The sequence below is a fragment of the Trichosurus vulpecula genome, chromosome 1, assembly GCF_011100635.1.
Source record: "Trichosurus vulpecula isolate mTriVul1 chromosome 1, mTriVul1.pri, whole genome shotgun sequence".
Taxonomy (NCBI): Eukaryota; Metazoa; Chordata; class Mammalia; order Diprotodontia; family Phalangeridae; genus Trichosurus; species Trichosurus vulpecula.
In genome coordinates this window covers 59,132,372-59,149,976 of record NC_050573.1, presented here as the reverse complement: position 1 = coordinate 59,149,976, position 17,605 = coordinate 59,132,372, and the positions used below count along the sequence as shown (strand labels likewise).

Sequence of the window (17,605 nt, the reverse complement as noted above, 5' to 3'; positions counted from 1 at the left end):
CAGAAAGATTCCTCTCTTTCCCTTCACAGGCCAAGGGGCAGAGTCATAAGCTGGAATCAGAGACCAAGAGAACTAAGACACTCCAGCAGCAGCAAAAGTGGAGTGTTTGCAGTATTTTCTCCCCAGATTCTAATCTCAATTCATGCAGCAACCAGATAAACCTGCCCAACTTGTTTCAAACTGGACTGAAACTAGATGCAGTTAAAAGCAAAGAAGCCCCTGCCCAGACATTCCTATCAGATATGCCTAGATTTTAGCTTTGGTGCCAACATCACTGAAATCATTTTCATGAAACTGAAAAGGCAGGGTTTTTAATAACAGTGAAACCTAAGTGGCTCCAAGCCTCATCAGCTCATTGCCTCTAGGGAAGTTCAGATGAGGCAGTGAGTCTGGGAGCACCTAAGGATAAGGCACAGATGAGGTTCTGAAGTCTGTACAGGAGGCAAAGAGCAGTATGTTCTAAGGATAACTAGCCTCCCGAAATCCCACAGCCATGTGAGGTTGTGTGTGTGTGTGTGTGTGTGTGTGTGTGTGTGTGTGTTACGAGAGCAAGAGCGAGAGAGAGAGAGAGAGAGAGAGAGAGAGAGAGAGAGAGAGTGAGAGAGAGACAGAGAGAGAGACAGAGAGGAGAGAGAGAGATAAAGGTAAAGTCTAGACTTACTGATCTTCATTTCGGAAGATTCCCCAAATTATACTGACTGCAGTGCAAAACACTGCCAGGAGCAACATCCGAACCCGTGGGCGCTTGTGAAAATATGGTAAATTGTTGTCTGGAACCCTAGAGAAAGGAAATCATACCAGAAAACAAAATAACCAAAAGGGGACTGAGGGTCAGTTATACCCCAACTATCATGGGGTTCTGCTGAAATTGTGAGTTAATACTTATCCTCTCCAAAAGCCTTTCTCAACTCTTCCTACTCTCCAACCATGCTGCATTTGGCAGCTACCCCCAGCTTTGCCACTTAGGTGGCTGTGTGATCTTGGATGTGATTACTTTAAATATCTACAGAGCTTTCATATGGAAGGGAGATAAGATTTATTCTGTTTACCTTCACAGGGGAAAAAATGAGAATCAGTGTGAAGTTAAAGGGAGGTATGTTTCACCTTAACACAATTAACTTTCTAATAATCAGAAATGCCCAATAAAGAAACAGGCTCCCACCTGGGTAGGTATTGAGTGCTTTGTCTCTAAAAGGATTTAAGTAGAAGCGGGACAATCCACCTAGCAAGTCACTGTACGAGATTCTTCCTTTAGGTGACTTCTAATGTCCTTTTCCAACTCTAAAATTCTTATATTCTAGGACTATATCATCTTAGGTAATTCTCAAATTGCTTCAATAAAGCTAAGCTTTATTTTCCCAACTAGAACACAAGTTCTTTCTATTTTCTCTTATAAGGCAGAGTTGGGTCACTGTTTAGTTGGGCTAAGTCTAGAGGTTCCGCTCCTGGGCCCACCTCCATATCAATTAACAAGTGCTTACTATGTACCCATTATATGTGCAAACTCATCGGGGTAGGGAGGCACTACAAGAGATACAAGGAATGCATATAAGACATTATCGCTATCCATATGGATCTTACCATTTAATTGGAGAAGCAAAACATTTACACATGAAACAAGGCAGTAAGTTCTAAGAGCTAAATGAATGTTGGAAAAATAAGTGAGCAGGAAGTTTCCTGACAAACTCAGGAAGCAGTAAGAAGACTGACTTAAAGTGGAGGGTTCTAGTATGGGAAGAAGAATTGTGGCAGATAATGCTGGAGAGCTAAGTTGCAGACAAACTAGGAAGTGCCTTGACTGACAAGTTAAGGAGTTTGGACTTGTTCCTACAGACAGTATGATATTAAATCCATCTTACTTTGAGGACAGCTAAATTTTCTTACCTGCATTTTCCAAATGGGAGTCTTTTTATACAAGGAGAAAGACAGCTATAGAGGCTAGTAGATGATGCCAAGCAGAATATGGTTATAATCATGTATACTGCAAGAGAGAAGAATAGGTACAGGTAGCCACGCTGAAAACATTATCTAGAAAAGGACCTATACTATAAATGTGATAAGCACAGGCTAGTCTATTGATCAGTTTCATTTCTTTTTTTTTTAAATGTGATCTTTTAAAATATATTTTTCGTTAAATATTTCCCAATTACATGTAAAAAGTTTTAAACAAATTTGAATGCTAAATTTTCTCTCTCCCTTCCCCTCACCTCTTGAGAAGGCAAGCAATGTATCAATTACACATGTGAAGTTATACAAAACACATTTCTGTATCAGCCCCAAGAAAAATAAACAAAGTACAAATATGCTTTAATCTGCACTAGGAGTTTATCAGTTCCCTGTCTGGAGGTAGATAGAATTTTTCATCATGGGTCCTTTGAACTGTCCGATTGGTTTTATTTCAAAGGACAACAGAGCCACCTCAAAAGATGGCAACTCATAAAGGGAAGTGTCCTTCTCATACAATTAATTTGTAGCTCCATACCACACGCTAGCTAATGAAAATCAGAGGGTTTATATATTTGAATAATGTATCCTGATTCAGGAGAGGGAAGGAGACAAAAAATCCCTGGTAAAGCAACCTCCATTCAGGGCTCTGACTGACTTAAATTTTCAATCACTGGGTAGACCTAGTTCAATGTGCCCAACATAAAGATAGGAAAGTTTGATATGGTCACACCTGTTGGGGAAATGGCACTGGGATCTAGCTTAAGGGCTAGCGAGGCAACTGGTTAAAAGAAACAAAGATAGTCATTGGATACACACCAAGGTGATCATAGAAGTAATAGAGCAAGACCAACATGGAACAGCACATCACCACAAACACCCCAATCATTATGGGAGTCACATCCACTGTCTCATCATCATGTTTTTCTGCCCCATCATCGCGCTTGTGCTTCATGGACCTCCTAAAAGACAGAGGAGTTCATATACAATCAAGTATGGTCTAATGACAAAAGCCCTGGATTCAGAGTCAGAGCCACTGGGTCTCAAATGCCACTGTGGACAACATTAAGCTGCGTAACCTTGGGCAGATGACTTCACTGTATGGGGATCGTTTATTCATCTGTAAAACTAGGAAAATAATATTCACACCACCAGCTACACAAGGTTGCTGCTGAGGATAAAAAAAAACCCCGGGAATGGTAAACTTCTAATGTATACTATTCAAGAGCCTCACAACACAGGCAGAAGAAATGCCAGGAGCAGGGAGAAATTAACAAGGAGGGGGGCACATTCCATATGAGAATTCATTCCAGCCTGAGTTATCAAATCTATTAGTTTCCCCCTTTTCCTGACCCATAGAAGAGAATACTCCAGGAGAGCCAATATCTAGTTATTAACAGATTCACTATCCTTCCTCCAAGCAGACGGAGTCTGTACCAACATGGAAGAATGCTTTATCAAGGAGACATCATGAACCTCCAAGAAGGAAGAGGAATGGGAGACTTCAGAATAGTAAAATTAATCAATTGATAATTAACTAGTGGTGCTAAGCACTAGTGATACAAAGACAAAAATTAAATATACCTTGCCCTCAAGGACATTACATTCTAACAGGAGAAACTAAATATATAATATATGCAAAATGAATACAAGGTAGCTCTGGGAAGGAAAGCACCAGCAATTTGGGTGAATCAGGAAAGGATTCATGTAAAAGGGGAATACTTGAGCTGAGTCTTAAAGGAAAGGTCTTGATGGAGATGTATTACACAAAGGCAAAGTACAGCTATACAATTAGAGCTTATATGTAGATTCTGAGTTCTTCCTGAAGAGAAGAGAGTTGGAGTCTATGAGGAAGAAGCTGCTTGTCTTCCCAAGAATGATATAACAGAAAAACAGAAGCTATCATAGAAGAGATCATCCACTAAGGGGCACAACTGGAAAGAATCTAATCCATGAAGATGAAGTCTTGGGCAAGAGACCATAGACCACAGAGGCAAGGATGTGTTTTCCCCACTGTTGTCCAGTGAAGGCAAAAGAAGCATAAAGGAAAATTTAATTCAAGAAGTGAATAGCTAGTGAAGATGGTAGCGTCTGAGAAGGTGGTTTGCATTTTTGAATCCTGGCTTACAATATAGGCTTGACAAATTCCTGGCCAGAGGATAGAATTGTTAGGCATATAACAAAAGCTGATAATATGTTTGCCAAGTGTCTTGTGGCCTTAAACTAAAAAGGATTGGGAGGGGGCCCCCCTAGGGGAGAGAAGATTGCTTGTGTATATCTGCTTGTGTATATCTAAGTACCATGGAGAGTGGCCACAAAGAAGGAAGAAGAGTGGTGACAGACCTAAAAATTCACAAGGAACAAAATACAAGAAAGGGAGCAAGCAGTAAAACACATAAGATCTTAAACGTCTCTTCACAAATGCCCAAAGTTTAAGCAACAAACAGGAGGTATCAATTGAGACCCATGAAAACATGACTGACTCTGGATGGATATACCTTATGCAAAAGAACAGAGAAAGGGAGGTCTGGAGGAGGGGAGGTTAGAGAAGGAGAGTAGCACTGTATATTAAAAAGGGAGGAAAGTATGATGGAAAATATTTGGGTCAAGGTCAAAGGAAAGAGAAATAGAAGTAATTTTATCACTGGAGCATTGGGCCAGTCAGACAGAAATCACAAACAGATGAGAAATTTGGGAAATAGATCACAAACCTAATACAGACGCATGAGATAGTAGTGATGGGGAACTTCAATTATCCAAACATCTGCTAGAGCTCTTTCTGACAATAGCAGAGCAGCTAATAAATTCCTGACTTGCTTACGTGACCTTGGTTGTCTGTCCTTTGTTCTCAAAGAGGACTATGACATCAGGAAGGTCATGCCATGACATCCAAGTGAACTGGATTTCAGTGAGGGAAGGCTGTGCAAAGTCACCAGCTTCACTTTCTCTTCTGGAGCCATCTGGGTCCAGTGGACAAATGTAGATCAGGACGACTGGAGATGGCTCAGGATGCAGTGGAGGACCTTGGCCTTTTCAAGCTAGGTAAGCTTGAAAGGCTAGGTAAGAAATGAGGGAGAAAAGGGCCTTTTTGCCTAGTCCAAAAAAAAAAATCTGTCTAGGAGAAGACCCTCAAGGTTTCTGACCGAAACAGAAACAATTGCTATTTCATCATTATGAGCCAATCAGGGTCCAAATAATGACCAAGTAGGGCTTGGCCTGGGACCTATTGTTGGCCAATTAATGGGAGCCAGAGTAATCTGGAGTTAAGGCTGGTTCTTAAGAAAGAAAAAAAAAGTTTCAGAGATTAAATTTTACATTCCCTTTGGGCAGAGCACCCATAGGTAAGGAAGTGATACTCTAAGTGGAGGGGAGGAGGGAGGAAAGAAGAGAGGGATAGAGGAAGGCAGGGAGGAAGGGAGGAAAGAAGGAAGGCAGGAAGGCAAGCAGGCAGGACCAGTTCCAGTTTGGTCCCCAGTGGGCAGCTCCTTTTCTACTCACAGAAGCTGTGATAGTTTATCCTTCAAAAAGTAGAGGAAACAAAAGAGAATTATTCTGGATCTAATTCTCACCAAGAGAGAAGAACCGGTTGCTAGAGTGGGAAAAACGGAAACCTTGGGGGGAAGTTGACCACATTTTAAGGTTCAAGCTAAAGGAGGTTAAGAAATCTAGGCACACTATAACATGCACTCTAGATTTTATGAAAGCAGACTTCAAGGGATTCAGAAGAAAGTAAGACAAGTAAGAAGTAAGAAGAAGTAGTAAAATGCCTTCAGAGGAAATCAGATGTGGGACCTTTCCAACAAACTTAAATTTTAAAAGGAAATATACAGACGATAAAAGCAATTCCAAATAGCAGAAAATGACTATGAAAGTGTGGCATAGCCTTATAAAAATAGTCAGGAATGATGAAGCTTAAAATAAGCTAAGCCTGGCAAAGGGATGGGCAATGAAAAGGGGGTTCTGGTTTGTTTTATTTATTTTTAAAAGTTATACTGAAAAAAAAAACACTCAAAGACCTTTGCTTGGACTGAATGGGGTTGTGATAACAGTAGAGCTGCTCAAGTTTTATCTGGATCTAATACTCTTTCTTTTTCTGTTTTCTGGAAATGACTGAACAAAAATTACTAATAGGGAGCTAATGTCCAAGATTAAAGGAGAGAGTAAGAGAGTTGCTATCTGCTCTTGAAGAATTCCAGTCATCTGGTCCCAATGAAATGCATCCCTGGTTCTCAAAGCAGTGGAAGATGTGATGGCCAAGGCACTGTCCATAATATTTGAAAGATATGGAAAACAGGAAAGGAACCCCAAAACTGGAAAAGGACAAATGTCAAAATTTTCAAAAATGGGAAGAGAAGACTCTATAAACTACAAGCCAGTAAGCTTAAATTTCAAATCCTTGGAGAATTCTAGAAAAGATCATTAAAGTAATGTTTGGCATATATCAAGAAAGGGAAGGGGGAGATTACAAAAAGCCAGCATGGCTGCATCAAAAACAGGTCATGGCAGGTTAAGTTAATTTCTTTTTTGGGAAAGCATTATTACTAGCAGATGCAGGGAGTACTATGGATACAGTTTACCTAGATTTTAACAAGCGTCTCACATGATTCCTGTGCTGAAGATGAAGATACATGGATTAGACAATAACAGAGTCAGATGGAGTTGTAACTGGTTAGATGGCCAGACTCAAAAACTACTTTTTAATAGTTCCATGTTAAGTTGGCAAGAGGTCTCCACTGGAGTGCCCCGGGGACATGTGGATGCCCTATGTTAATCTTTTTATCAGTGATTTGAATAAAGACACGGATGGCATACTTTGTCATTCTGCAGTTGAAACGAAAGCTAGCACGGTAGATATGACTATCAGGATACAAAAGGATCTAGGATAAGCTATAGAACTAATTGTTATTGTTGGTAGTGGTGGTGGTGGTGGTGATGGTCGTCCTTTGTTCTGGAAGATGATCATGACACTCGTGACTTGCAAGTGAATTAGATTTAAGTGAGGGGGGGCTATGCAGCCTCACTTTCTTCCCTGGAGCCAGTTGGGTCCACTGGCAAGATATAGATTAGGACAAATGGAGATGGCCCTGGATGCACTGGGAGACCTTGGCCTTTTTAAGTTAAGGTCTTTCTCAGGTCTAATAAGAAGCAATTCAAAAGGGATAAATGCCAATTAGCCTTGCACCTGGGTACCAAAAAATCAATTTCATGCATTTTTATAGATGAGGTAACAGAAGGTCAGAGAGGAGAACTTACTTGCAGAGTTAAAGTGTTAAGACCCAGGATTCAAACCCAGCTCTTCTAAGGGCAAGACTCATTCCACTATACCACACTAACCCAAGCTTAAAAAATGATTATATTAAAAATGAAAATTATTATGGCACTTCACTCTCCCAAAAAAAAGCACATGACGTTGGTATGAGAGTTTCATCATAATTATCTCAAGCACACACAAACTAACTTAGTGTCCCAAATTTAGAGATACTACCCCCTCATTTTCCAGATGAAGAAACCAAGGTCCACAGAGGTGGAGTGACTTGCCCAAGGTCACATGGGTAATAGAAGAAATACAGGCAGGATTTGAACCCAGGGCTCTTTGAGCCTCTTCCATTTAGTTCCAAGATCAAGAGTGGTATAGATCCAGGTGACTAGAGGTTTGTGCCTTCAGCAAAAATTGGGGTAATTGCAAGCCAGATCAACTTCAGATGAATGAAATGCTCTTCTGAAACCCTCAGATTCCCTCCCCCATAGATGGTTCATGGGGTATTCTGATTTTCTTCAGTTTTTGCCTTAGAAAACATCTATAAAAACTTGACCCTTCAGACTGGATTATTAATTCTAGGACCAGTGAGGATTGGGCCCCACCCAGGGAACACAGTACCTACATATTCAGAATACTTACTTCTTCACATCCTGGCTTCCTGCCCAGTAGCCTCCAACTGCAACTGTCCCCACAGCCATGATGAAGATGATGACCATGTTGTAATCAAGGACAGGCTCCTTGGGGGCATACATTGCCACTCTCACTGACTGACCAAAAGTCTGTCTCAGAGAAGACATCAGAGTTCAATGACAATGTGAATTTTTCCCTTAAGTCCTAAATAAACTTATCCTTCAGTTTACTAACCTGCTTGCAGAGGGGCAACTAAAGTACCTTATTATTTTAAAGGGCAATGAAAATTTTTTTAAGTCTTATTACTGATTTGTTTAGAGCATTCTCCTTATTTTTAAACCTTGAATCCCAAGTTCTCTTCCTCCTCCACCAAGAAGGCAAGCAAAATGATATCAAATTACATGTGAAATGCAAAAAAAATTTCCATATTGCAAGAAAGGAAAAAGTGAGAAAATTATACCATAATTTACTACAATATACTATATTACTATATATAATATACATACACTATAATATACTATAATTATCCAGTCTGAAGTTCTCTCTCTGGAGGTGGACGGCATTTTTCATCACAATTCTTGGATCACTGCATTGGTCAGAGTATCCAAGTCTTTCACAGTGCATTGTTACAACACTGCTGTAACTACCACAATGATCTCAAAGGGAAGCGAAATCTTGAAGATTAAACTACCTCCATTCTTCTCTTGGAGTAGGGAACTAAAAAATAAAATAGGACCTACATATTTCTGGATTGCAGAGGGAACTTCATCTATCTAAAAGGCTTGCAGATTATTTCTCAGACTGGTAGAAATCTTTCCAGCCCATGAAACAAATTCTTAAATTATAGATGAGAACAAAGATTTCTTGAGGAACTTAAGATTTCACTGGTAGCTTTGATTCTCGTCTCCAAACAGCTGCATTTCAGAACAGAAAATAATGTGGGGTAGAACACTGAGGTAGTCTTGGGTGGCCACAATGTCAGTGCCTAGCATTTCAAATAGCTTTGCTGCAGCAATGATGTCAGTGCATGCTTCTGAATAAGACTTTTACTTTTCACACATTAGGAACCAACCAGCTGGATTGAAAGCAATGAGAAACTGATGCTCTGGATGGCTTATTTCCTGAGGACACTCAAACCCCTACTTTGAACACTTTCACACTTCTCTAGAGAGAGAATTTCAGGACACACTGGGCAAAAGAAGCAAAGTGCCTACCCTGCCAATGTCAAGCATGTCTCTATAGCTGAGGAGGGCCACAGGAATACCAATCTCATCATATTGAGTCTTGTTGCCTCCTGGAGGAACCTGGGTACAAAAAAAAAATACACCAAAAAACCAAAACACAGAGAAAATTATTTTGGCCATCTTTTCCCTGACCATACCAACTGTCTTGGAGAAACTTTTGCCCTGGGACTCAAATGCTCTGATTAGCACCTGCCTCTTCTAGACCACTACCTTCAGGAGGGCTTCAGCTACCACATTTCACTTCACCTGACTCCAGCCATCTCTTCCAGCCTCATCAACTATCCTGTACATACCTTTTCACTTCTCTAATTACTATGCATCCCCTCCACCCCTTGTCTAGGTCCAGAACCATAAGCAACTGTGCCACTGAATCTGAAACGGGCAGCAGCATCTCCCTGACCACCTTTCCTCTACATGTGTTTGTCCTCCCCTTTAAATAGAAGGTCCTAGAAGGCAGGGATGATCTTTCCTTTGCATTTATATGCCCAGTGCTTAGTGCATATAAAGACTTATTAATTAATACAAGACTTTTCCATTCATTCATAAAACTGAGTTTTTCTGTTTTGTGCCCAAGTATCAAAAACATTAAGAAACACTGATAAGGGAACTGACAGAGGTTAAGGAACCCAAATTTCTTGTGCAGTTCTAACAGAGGAAAGCAGGCTACCCTGCAACCAAGCATACAAGTTATTCTCCTACTCCTCCCTCAGAGCAAAGTTTCTGCCCTAGATAATGCAGTATCCCAGACAGATCTACCCAAGCATCTTCCTGGCCACAACTCCCTCTTTAGAGTGTAATGGAGACCATGTCTGCCCTTAGGAAAACTGTGGAGAGTGGCTGGCCCACGCACCTGATCAAAACCTGTCCTGGGGCCCTTTCAAAAGCATCTTTCTCTTAGCTCATTCACTGTTAGCCAATCCCCAACGAGGTATTAGCTGACAATGGTGCAAAAGGTTCAGTCCCCTTCCCCTCTCCATTGAAGTGGGCACTTCTGAAGTGACACCTGAAGCCCAAAAGTTTCCCAACACCCGTAGCTAATGGTGGAACTTCAGATGCTATGAAAAGCAATGATAGAGACACTTCTGGGCAAAGTAGATCTATTCATTATTAGCACATGCTAGACCACCCATTCACCAATTTGAGATGGGTCCTTGTTTTTATTTATTGGTACTTCTGTGATAGTAGTTCACTCACCCCAATGAGGGAAACTTCCAATTTGTTACTCTAAACCAGGGATTCTTAACCTTTTTTCTCATCACACTGACTCCTTTTGCATTCTGGTGAAACTTATGGTCACCTTTTCAGAATAATGTTCTTAATGCATGAAATAAAACACACAGGGTTATGAAGAAAACAGATTATATTGAAAAAGATGCAATTTATTTTTCCCTTCCAAATTGCTCCTGAATCTATTCACAAACCCCCAAGGGGTCCATGAAGCCCAGGTTAAGAATCTTTGCTAAACAGACTTATCTGACTCAAAAATAAAAGGTTTAATCAACTGAAATACAACTTGAAATAGTGTAGCTACTAAGGAATGAATAATTTCAGAAAAAAAGTTCTTTCCCTCATTCAACAGTTTAAGTAAAAACAGTGATTTTTTAGCATTATCTTAGCAAGAGAGATGAAGGAAGTATTTCATACCAGTTTTTCTCTGCTAACTACTAGCAGCCCGCGTGCCCCATTCATCTGGGCCAGTTTCACTTTCTCATAGAAGGTGCAGTTTCCACGCAACACCATAGGGATTCGGTTGTTAAATCCCCCACTGGGGACATCAGATTGAGAACATAAGACAGATGTTGTTTGGTCTTGAAGCTGTAACAAAGACTGAAAAGAAAAAGGTGTTAATGAGTCTGTTTCTGTAACATAGCCCAACCCACAAAACAAGGTTTTGTACTGGGAAATGGCTGGGCAGTTTCCTGAAATAAACTCCCTTATACCCTTTTCTCATGGGGGTTGGGGGGGGGTGGCAGGAATTCTGTAAAAGAAGAGGGGGCAGGGATTTTGTCATAATCGATGCCTACTTATGTCTAGCACTGTGCTTTGCATATAATAGACACTTAATGCTTGCTCAATCAATTAAAAAATTATTCTAGCTCCATCCCAGCCTAAATTCACTTCCACAAGCCTTAGCCTCTAAGCCTCTGTGTTTGGAGATTCAATTCCACAAACATTTATTAAGCATCAACTCCGCATAAGGTTCCTATGCTGGAAAGTGGGAATATGAAAATGAAAAATGATATGGTCCCTGCCTTCAAGGAACTTAACATCTAGTGGCAAAATAGAAATACAAGTTAGAATGTGGTAAATGCTGTACTGCATAAGAGACAGAGAGAGAGAGAGAGAGAGAGAGAGAGAGAGAGAGAGAGAGAGAGAGAGAGAGAGAGAGAGAGAGAGAGAGCGCCATCATTCTAGATGGGGGGCCCAGGGAAGGCTCCATGGAAGAAATATTACCTAAACGAGGCCTTGAAGGAAAGGAAGAATTTCATCAGGTGGAGACTGGCATAAGTTGAGGATAGGACTGGAAGATCCAAGGACAGGATACTATTAAAGAACAGAAAGTAGACTACTTTGGCTTAACTATAAAACTGCATGAAGGGAACTAAGACTGGGAATGTAGGGAGGAGCTAAAACTATGGAGGGATTGAACAGATCTTTTTTTGTACTTCACTCAGTAAGCAATGGGGAGTCATTGATGATGTCTGAGCAAAGAGACATGATCAGATTTGTGTAATAAGATTACAACCAACAGTGTAAAGAAGGGATCAGAAAGGGGAAACAAGAAGCAGTGAGGCTAGTTAGGAAATCTGTTATGGCATTGCAAATGAGAAATAATGAGGGCATAAACTGGATTAATGGCAGGAGGGATAAAAAGGAGATGCATTCAAAAGATATCACAGCAGGAAAATGTCATGGATTTGACAACTAATTGGAGGTGGGGGTGTAAGAACTGTCTCATTCCACTGAAACCAATAGTTTGCCTCTGATTCTATTTCAGTGTCTACCACCTCCGAGGGTAATGAAGGTAGTGTTTACTACCTATTGTGTTAAGAAGGACTTACTTTTATTCTGAATAAACTTTTATTTCTTCCAAACTTCAAAAGGATAATCTCTGGTTTGGGGGTGGGGTGGTGAAGGAAATCAGAGGCAAGGGAGGAAATAAGAGAAACTAAGAGTCACAGAAATGTCAAGCTAAAAAATCATCTAGTCAAACAACTTCATCTCACAAAGGAGGAACCTGAGATCCCAAAATGGGAAGTGATCACTGTGTGCCTGGTGCAGAGTCAGAGCCAAAAACTGGGTCTCTTAACTATGAACCTAGGAGCTTTTCCATGAATCCATACCACTCCAACTTCTTTCAAGAACTAAAAAGTTACTCTGTTTCCAGGAAGTGACTCACAAATTATCCATCATACAAAATACACCCCCAAATTATCAACCTCAAGTAAAAATTCCCATAGGATTCCCACTCAACTTGTCCTGTTTGGCTGAAATGAAGAATGGCAGGGAGAGAATGGAAATGGGAGTATAAAATTAGGCCAGAAATGTAGGTTAATGTTTTATTGCCAGTGGGCAAGAGAGCCACCGTGATCATTTGTAGTCCTCTTTTTTTAATTTTTAGTCTTCAGCACTCATTTCCACAAGATTTTGAGTTATAAATTTTCTCCCCATCTCTAACCCTCCCCGCCTCAACCCCAAGATGGCATGTATTCTGATTATCGCTTTCCCCAGTCTGCCCTCCCTTCTATCACCCCACTCCCCCCCACCCTTATCCCCTTTCCCCTTATTTTCTTGTAGGGGGACAGATTTCTATACCTCATTGCCTGTATATCTTATTTCCCAGTTGCATGTAAAAACAATTTTTAACATTTGTTTGGAACTTGGAGTTCCAAATTCTCTCCCTTCTTCCCTTCCCACCTACCTTCCTTGAGAAGGCAAGCAATTCAATGTAAGTTATACATGTATCGTTATGCAAAACACTTCCATAATAGTCATGTTGTGAAAGACTAACTATATTTCCCTCCATCCTATCCCATTCCCCATTTATTCGATTTTCTCCTTTGACCCTGTTCCTTTTGAAAAGTGTTTGCTTTTGACTACCCCTCCTCCAATCTGCCCTCCCTTCTATCATCCTCCCCTTATCTCCTTCCCCACTACTTTCCTGTAGGGTAGGATATCCAATTAAGTGTGTATGTTATTCCCTCCTTAAGCCAAATTCAATGAGAATAAGGTTCACTCATTCCCTTTCAGCTACCTCCTCTTCCCTTCCATTATAACAGCTTTTTCTTGCCTCATTTATGTGAGATAATTTACCCCATTCTTTTTTTATAATTAAGATTTTTTATTTTTAGTTTACAACACTCAGTTCCACATAACTTTGAGTTCCAGGTTTTCTTTCCCCCCATCCCCAAGATGGCATGGAATCTGATATATCTCCTACACATAACTTCACATTGAACTTATTTACACAACAGTCAAGTTGTAAAGAAGAATTATGACCAATGGAATGAATCATGGGAAAGAAGAAACAAAACCAAAACAAACATACAAACAAACAAAAAAAGACAAAAACAAAAGAGAAAAAAAAAAGGGGAGAAAGGCAAGCATAAAGTGTGCCTCAATCTGCATTCAGACTCCATAGTTCTTTCTCTGCATATAGATACCCCTCTCCATCATGAGTCCTTTGGAGTTGTCTTTGTACCTTGTATCGCTGAGAAGAGCGAAATCTATCAGAGTTAGTTATCACAGAGTCCATATATCTGTGGTTGTGTATAATGCTCTCCTGGTTCTACTCCCCTCGCTCAGCATTATATTGTGTAGGTTTTTCCAGGTTATTATGAAATCCGTATCTTCCCCATTTCTTATAGCATAGTAGTATTCCATTACCTTCATATACCACAACTTGTTCAGCCATTCCCCAATTGATGGGCATCCGCTTGATTTCCAATTCTTTGCTACTACAAAAAGATCCGCTACAAATACTTTTGTACATATGGGTCCTTTTCCCACTTGTGTGATCTCTTTGGGATACAACCCTACAAGTGGTATTGCGGGGTCCCAAAGTATGAACGTTTTTTATAGGCTTTTGGGCATAACTTCAAATTGCTCTCCAGAATGGCTGGATCAGTTCATAACTCCACCAGCAATGTAACAATGTTCCAATTTTCCCACATCCTCTTCAGCATTTATCATTTTCCTGTTTTGTCATTTCGGCCAATCTGACAGGAGAGATGTGGTATCTAAGAGTTGTTTTGATTTGCATTTCTCTAATCAGTAGTGATTTTGAGCATTTTTTCGTATGCCTATAGGTATCTTTAATTTCTTCCTCTGTAAACTGCCTGTTCATATCCTTTGACCATTTCTCTATCGGGGAATGACTTGTATTCCTATAAATTTGGCTCAGTTCCCTGTATATTTTAGAGATGAGGCCTTTATCAGAGACACTAGTAGCAAAAATTGTCTCCCAATTTTCTGCTTCCCTCCTAATCTTTGTTGCACTGGCTCTGTTAAACAAAAACATTTCAATTTAACATAATTGAAATTACCTATTTTGCATTTGTAATGCTATCTATTGTGTCATGAATTCTTTGCTTTTCCATAAATCTGATAGGTAAACTATTCCTTGCTCTCCCAAATTGCTTATAGTATCAGTCTTTATCCCTAAATCATGAACCCATTTTGATTTTATTTTAGTATATGGTGTAAGATGTTGGTCTATGCCCAGTTTCTGCCCTACCATTTTCCAATTTTCTCAGCAGTTTTTGTGAAATGGTAATTCTTAGCCCAGAAGCTGGATTCTTTGGGTTTATCAAAGAGTAGATTGCTACAGTCGTTCACCACTGTGTCTTGTGCACCTATCCTATTCCACCGATCCACCACTCTGCTTCTTAGCCAGTACCAGGTAGTTTTGACGACTGCTGCCTTATAGTACAATTTAACATCTGGTATGGCTAGGCCACCTTCCTTAGCATTTCTTTTCATTAATTCCCTAGATATTCTAGACCTCTTGTTCTTCCAGATGAATTCTTTTATTATTTTATCCAGCTCTGTAAAATAATTTTTTGGTAGTTCGATTGGTATGGCACTGAATAGATATATTAATTTAGGTAAAACTGTCATTTTTATTAACTCAGCCTAACCATGAGCAACTGATATTTTTCCATTTATTTAGATCTGACTTTATTCACATGAAAAGTGTTTCATAATTATGTTCATATAGGCCCTAGGTTTGTCTTGGAAGTTATACTCCCAAATATTCTATAGTGTCTACAGTAACATTGAATAGAATTTCTCTATCCCTTGCTGTTGGGCTTTGTTAGTAATGTATAGGATTGCCGAGGATTTATGTGGGTTTATTTCATATCCTGCAACTTTGCTAAAGTTGTTTATTATTTCAAGTAGTTTTTCACTTGATTCTCTAGCATTCTCTAAGTAAATCATCTTATCATCTGCAAAAAGTGATAATTTAGTTTCTTCTTTGCCTATTCTAATTCCTTCAATTTCTTTTTCTCCTCTTATTGCTACAGCTACCATTTCTAGTACCAAATTGAACAGTAGGGGTGATAACAGACATCCTTGTTTCACCCCTAATCTTATTGGGAATGCTTCCTGCTTATCCCCATTACATATAATGCTTGTTGATGGTTTTAGGTAGATGCTATTTATAATTTTAAGGAAGGCTCCATTTATTCCTATGCTTTTTAGTGTTTTTAATTGGAATGGATGTTGTATTTTGTCAAAGGCTTTTTCTGCATCTATTGAGATGATCATATGGTTTCTGCTAGTTTTGTTGTTGATATGATCAATTATGCTGATAGTTTTTCTAACATTGAACCAGCCTTGCATTCCCGGGATAAATCCTACCTGGCCGTAGTGTATTATTCTCGTGATAAGTTGCTGCAATCTTTTTGCTAAAATTTTATTTAAAATTTTTGCATCAATATTCATTAGGGAAATTGGTCTGTAATTTTCTTTCTGTTTTGACTCTTCCTGGTTTAGGCATTAGTACCATATTTGTGTAATAAAAAGAATCTGGTAGGACTCTTTCACGTGTTTTCCCAAATAGTATACAAAGTACAGGAATTAATTGTTCTTTAAATGTTTGATAAAATTCACATGTAAAACCATCTGGCCCTGGAGATTTTTTCCTAGGGAGTTCATTGATGGCTTGCTCAATTTCTTTTTCTGAGATGGGGTTATTTAGCAATTTTTCTTCCTCTTCTGTTAACCTGGGCAATTTATAGTTTTGTAGATATTCATCCATACCCCTAAGGTTGTCAAATTTATGGGCATACAATTGGGCAAAATAATTCCTAATTATTGTTTCAATTTCCTCTTCATTGGAGGTGAGTTCACCCTTTTCATTTTTGATACTGGTAATTTGATTTTCGTCTTTCTTTATCTTTAATCAAATTGACCAAATGTTTATCAATTTTATTTTTTCCTAAAACCAGCTGTTTGTTTTATTTATTAATTCAACAGTTTTCTTAATTTCAATTTTATTAATCTCTCCTTTGGTTTTCAGTATCTCTAATTTGGTATTTAATTGGGGATTTTCAATTTATTCTTTTTCTAGCTTTTTCAGTTGCATGTCCAATTCATTAATCTCCTTTTTCTCTATTTTATTCACATAAGCATTTACTGCATTTGCTGCATCCCACAAGTTTTGTTATGTTGTCTCATTATTGTCATTCTCTTGAATGAAGTTATTAATTGTTTCTATGATTTGTTCTTTGGCCCATTCATTCTTTAGAATTAGCTCCCAGTTAATTTTTAGCTTATTTTTCCATGACTCTTTATGACAAATAATTTTTATTGCATCGTGATCTGAAAAGGTTGCTTTGACTACTTCTGCCTTTCTGCACTGGATTGTGAGGTTTTTATGCCCTAGTACATGGTCAATTTTTGAGTACGTGCCATGTACCAGTGAGAAAAAAGTATATTCCTTTTTATACCCATTCAGTTTTCTCCAGAGGTCTATCATATTTGCCTTTTCTAGAATTCTGTTCACCTCCCTAACTTCTTTCTTGTTTATTTTGAGGTTAGATTTATCTAGTTTGGAGAGGGGGAGGTTGATGTCTCCCATTATTATAGTTTTGCTGTCCATTTCTTCCTGTAACTCCCTTAACCTCTCCTCTAAGAATCTGCATGCCATACCGCTTGGTGTGCATATGTTAAACAATGATATTGCTTCATTGTTTATGGTGCCTTTTAGCAGGATGTAGTATCCTTCCTTATCTCTTTTAATTAGATCTATCTTTACTTTTGTTTTGTCTGAGATTAGGATTGCTACCCCTGCTTTTTTTACTTTAACTGAAGCACAATATATTTTACTCCAGCCTTTTACCTTTACCCTGGTGTGTATCCCCATTTCAAATGTGTTTCCTGTAAACAGCATGTTGTAGGATTATGGTTTTTAATCCATCCTGCTGTCCGCTTCGGTTTTATGGCAGAGTTCATCCCATTCACGTTCACAGTTATAATTACTACCTGTGTCTTTTTCTCCATCCTATTTCCCCGTTTGTGT

The 17,605-nt window shown here is 39.2% G+C and overlaps 1 protein-coding gene across 6 annotated transcripts in view; it reads right to left on the bottom strand.

Moving 5' to 3' along the window:
• Window positions 1-17,605, bottom strand: part of SPPL2B (signal peptide peptidase like 2B) — a 62,779-nt gene that overhangs the window by 20,254 nt on the left and 24,920 nt on the right. For all 6 annotated transcript variants that reach the window (XR_005010256.1, XM_036757399.1, XM_036757381.1 and 3 more), the window contains exons 3-8: window positions 10,723-10,905; window positions 9,049-9,138; window positions 7,844-7,983; window positions 2,764-2,906; window positions 1,885-1,981; window positions 662-778 (exon numbers count right to left, since the gene is read on the bottom strand). Coding sequence is in view for 5 of the 6 variants with exons in the window: in XM_036757399.1 (XP_036613294.1) it covers window positions 662-778; window positions 1,885-1,981; window positions 2,764-2,906; window positions 7,844-7,983; window positions 9,049-9,138; window positions 10,723-10,905 (770 nt within the window). In the remaining variant the exon portion in view is untranslated. The remainder of the gene's footprint in view (window positions 1-661; window positions 779-1,884; window positions 1,982-2,763; window positions 2,907-7,843; window positions 7,984-9,048; window positions 9,139-10,722; window positions 10,906-17,605) is intronic.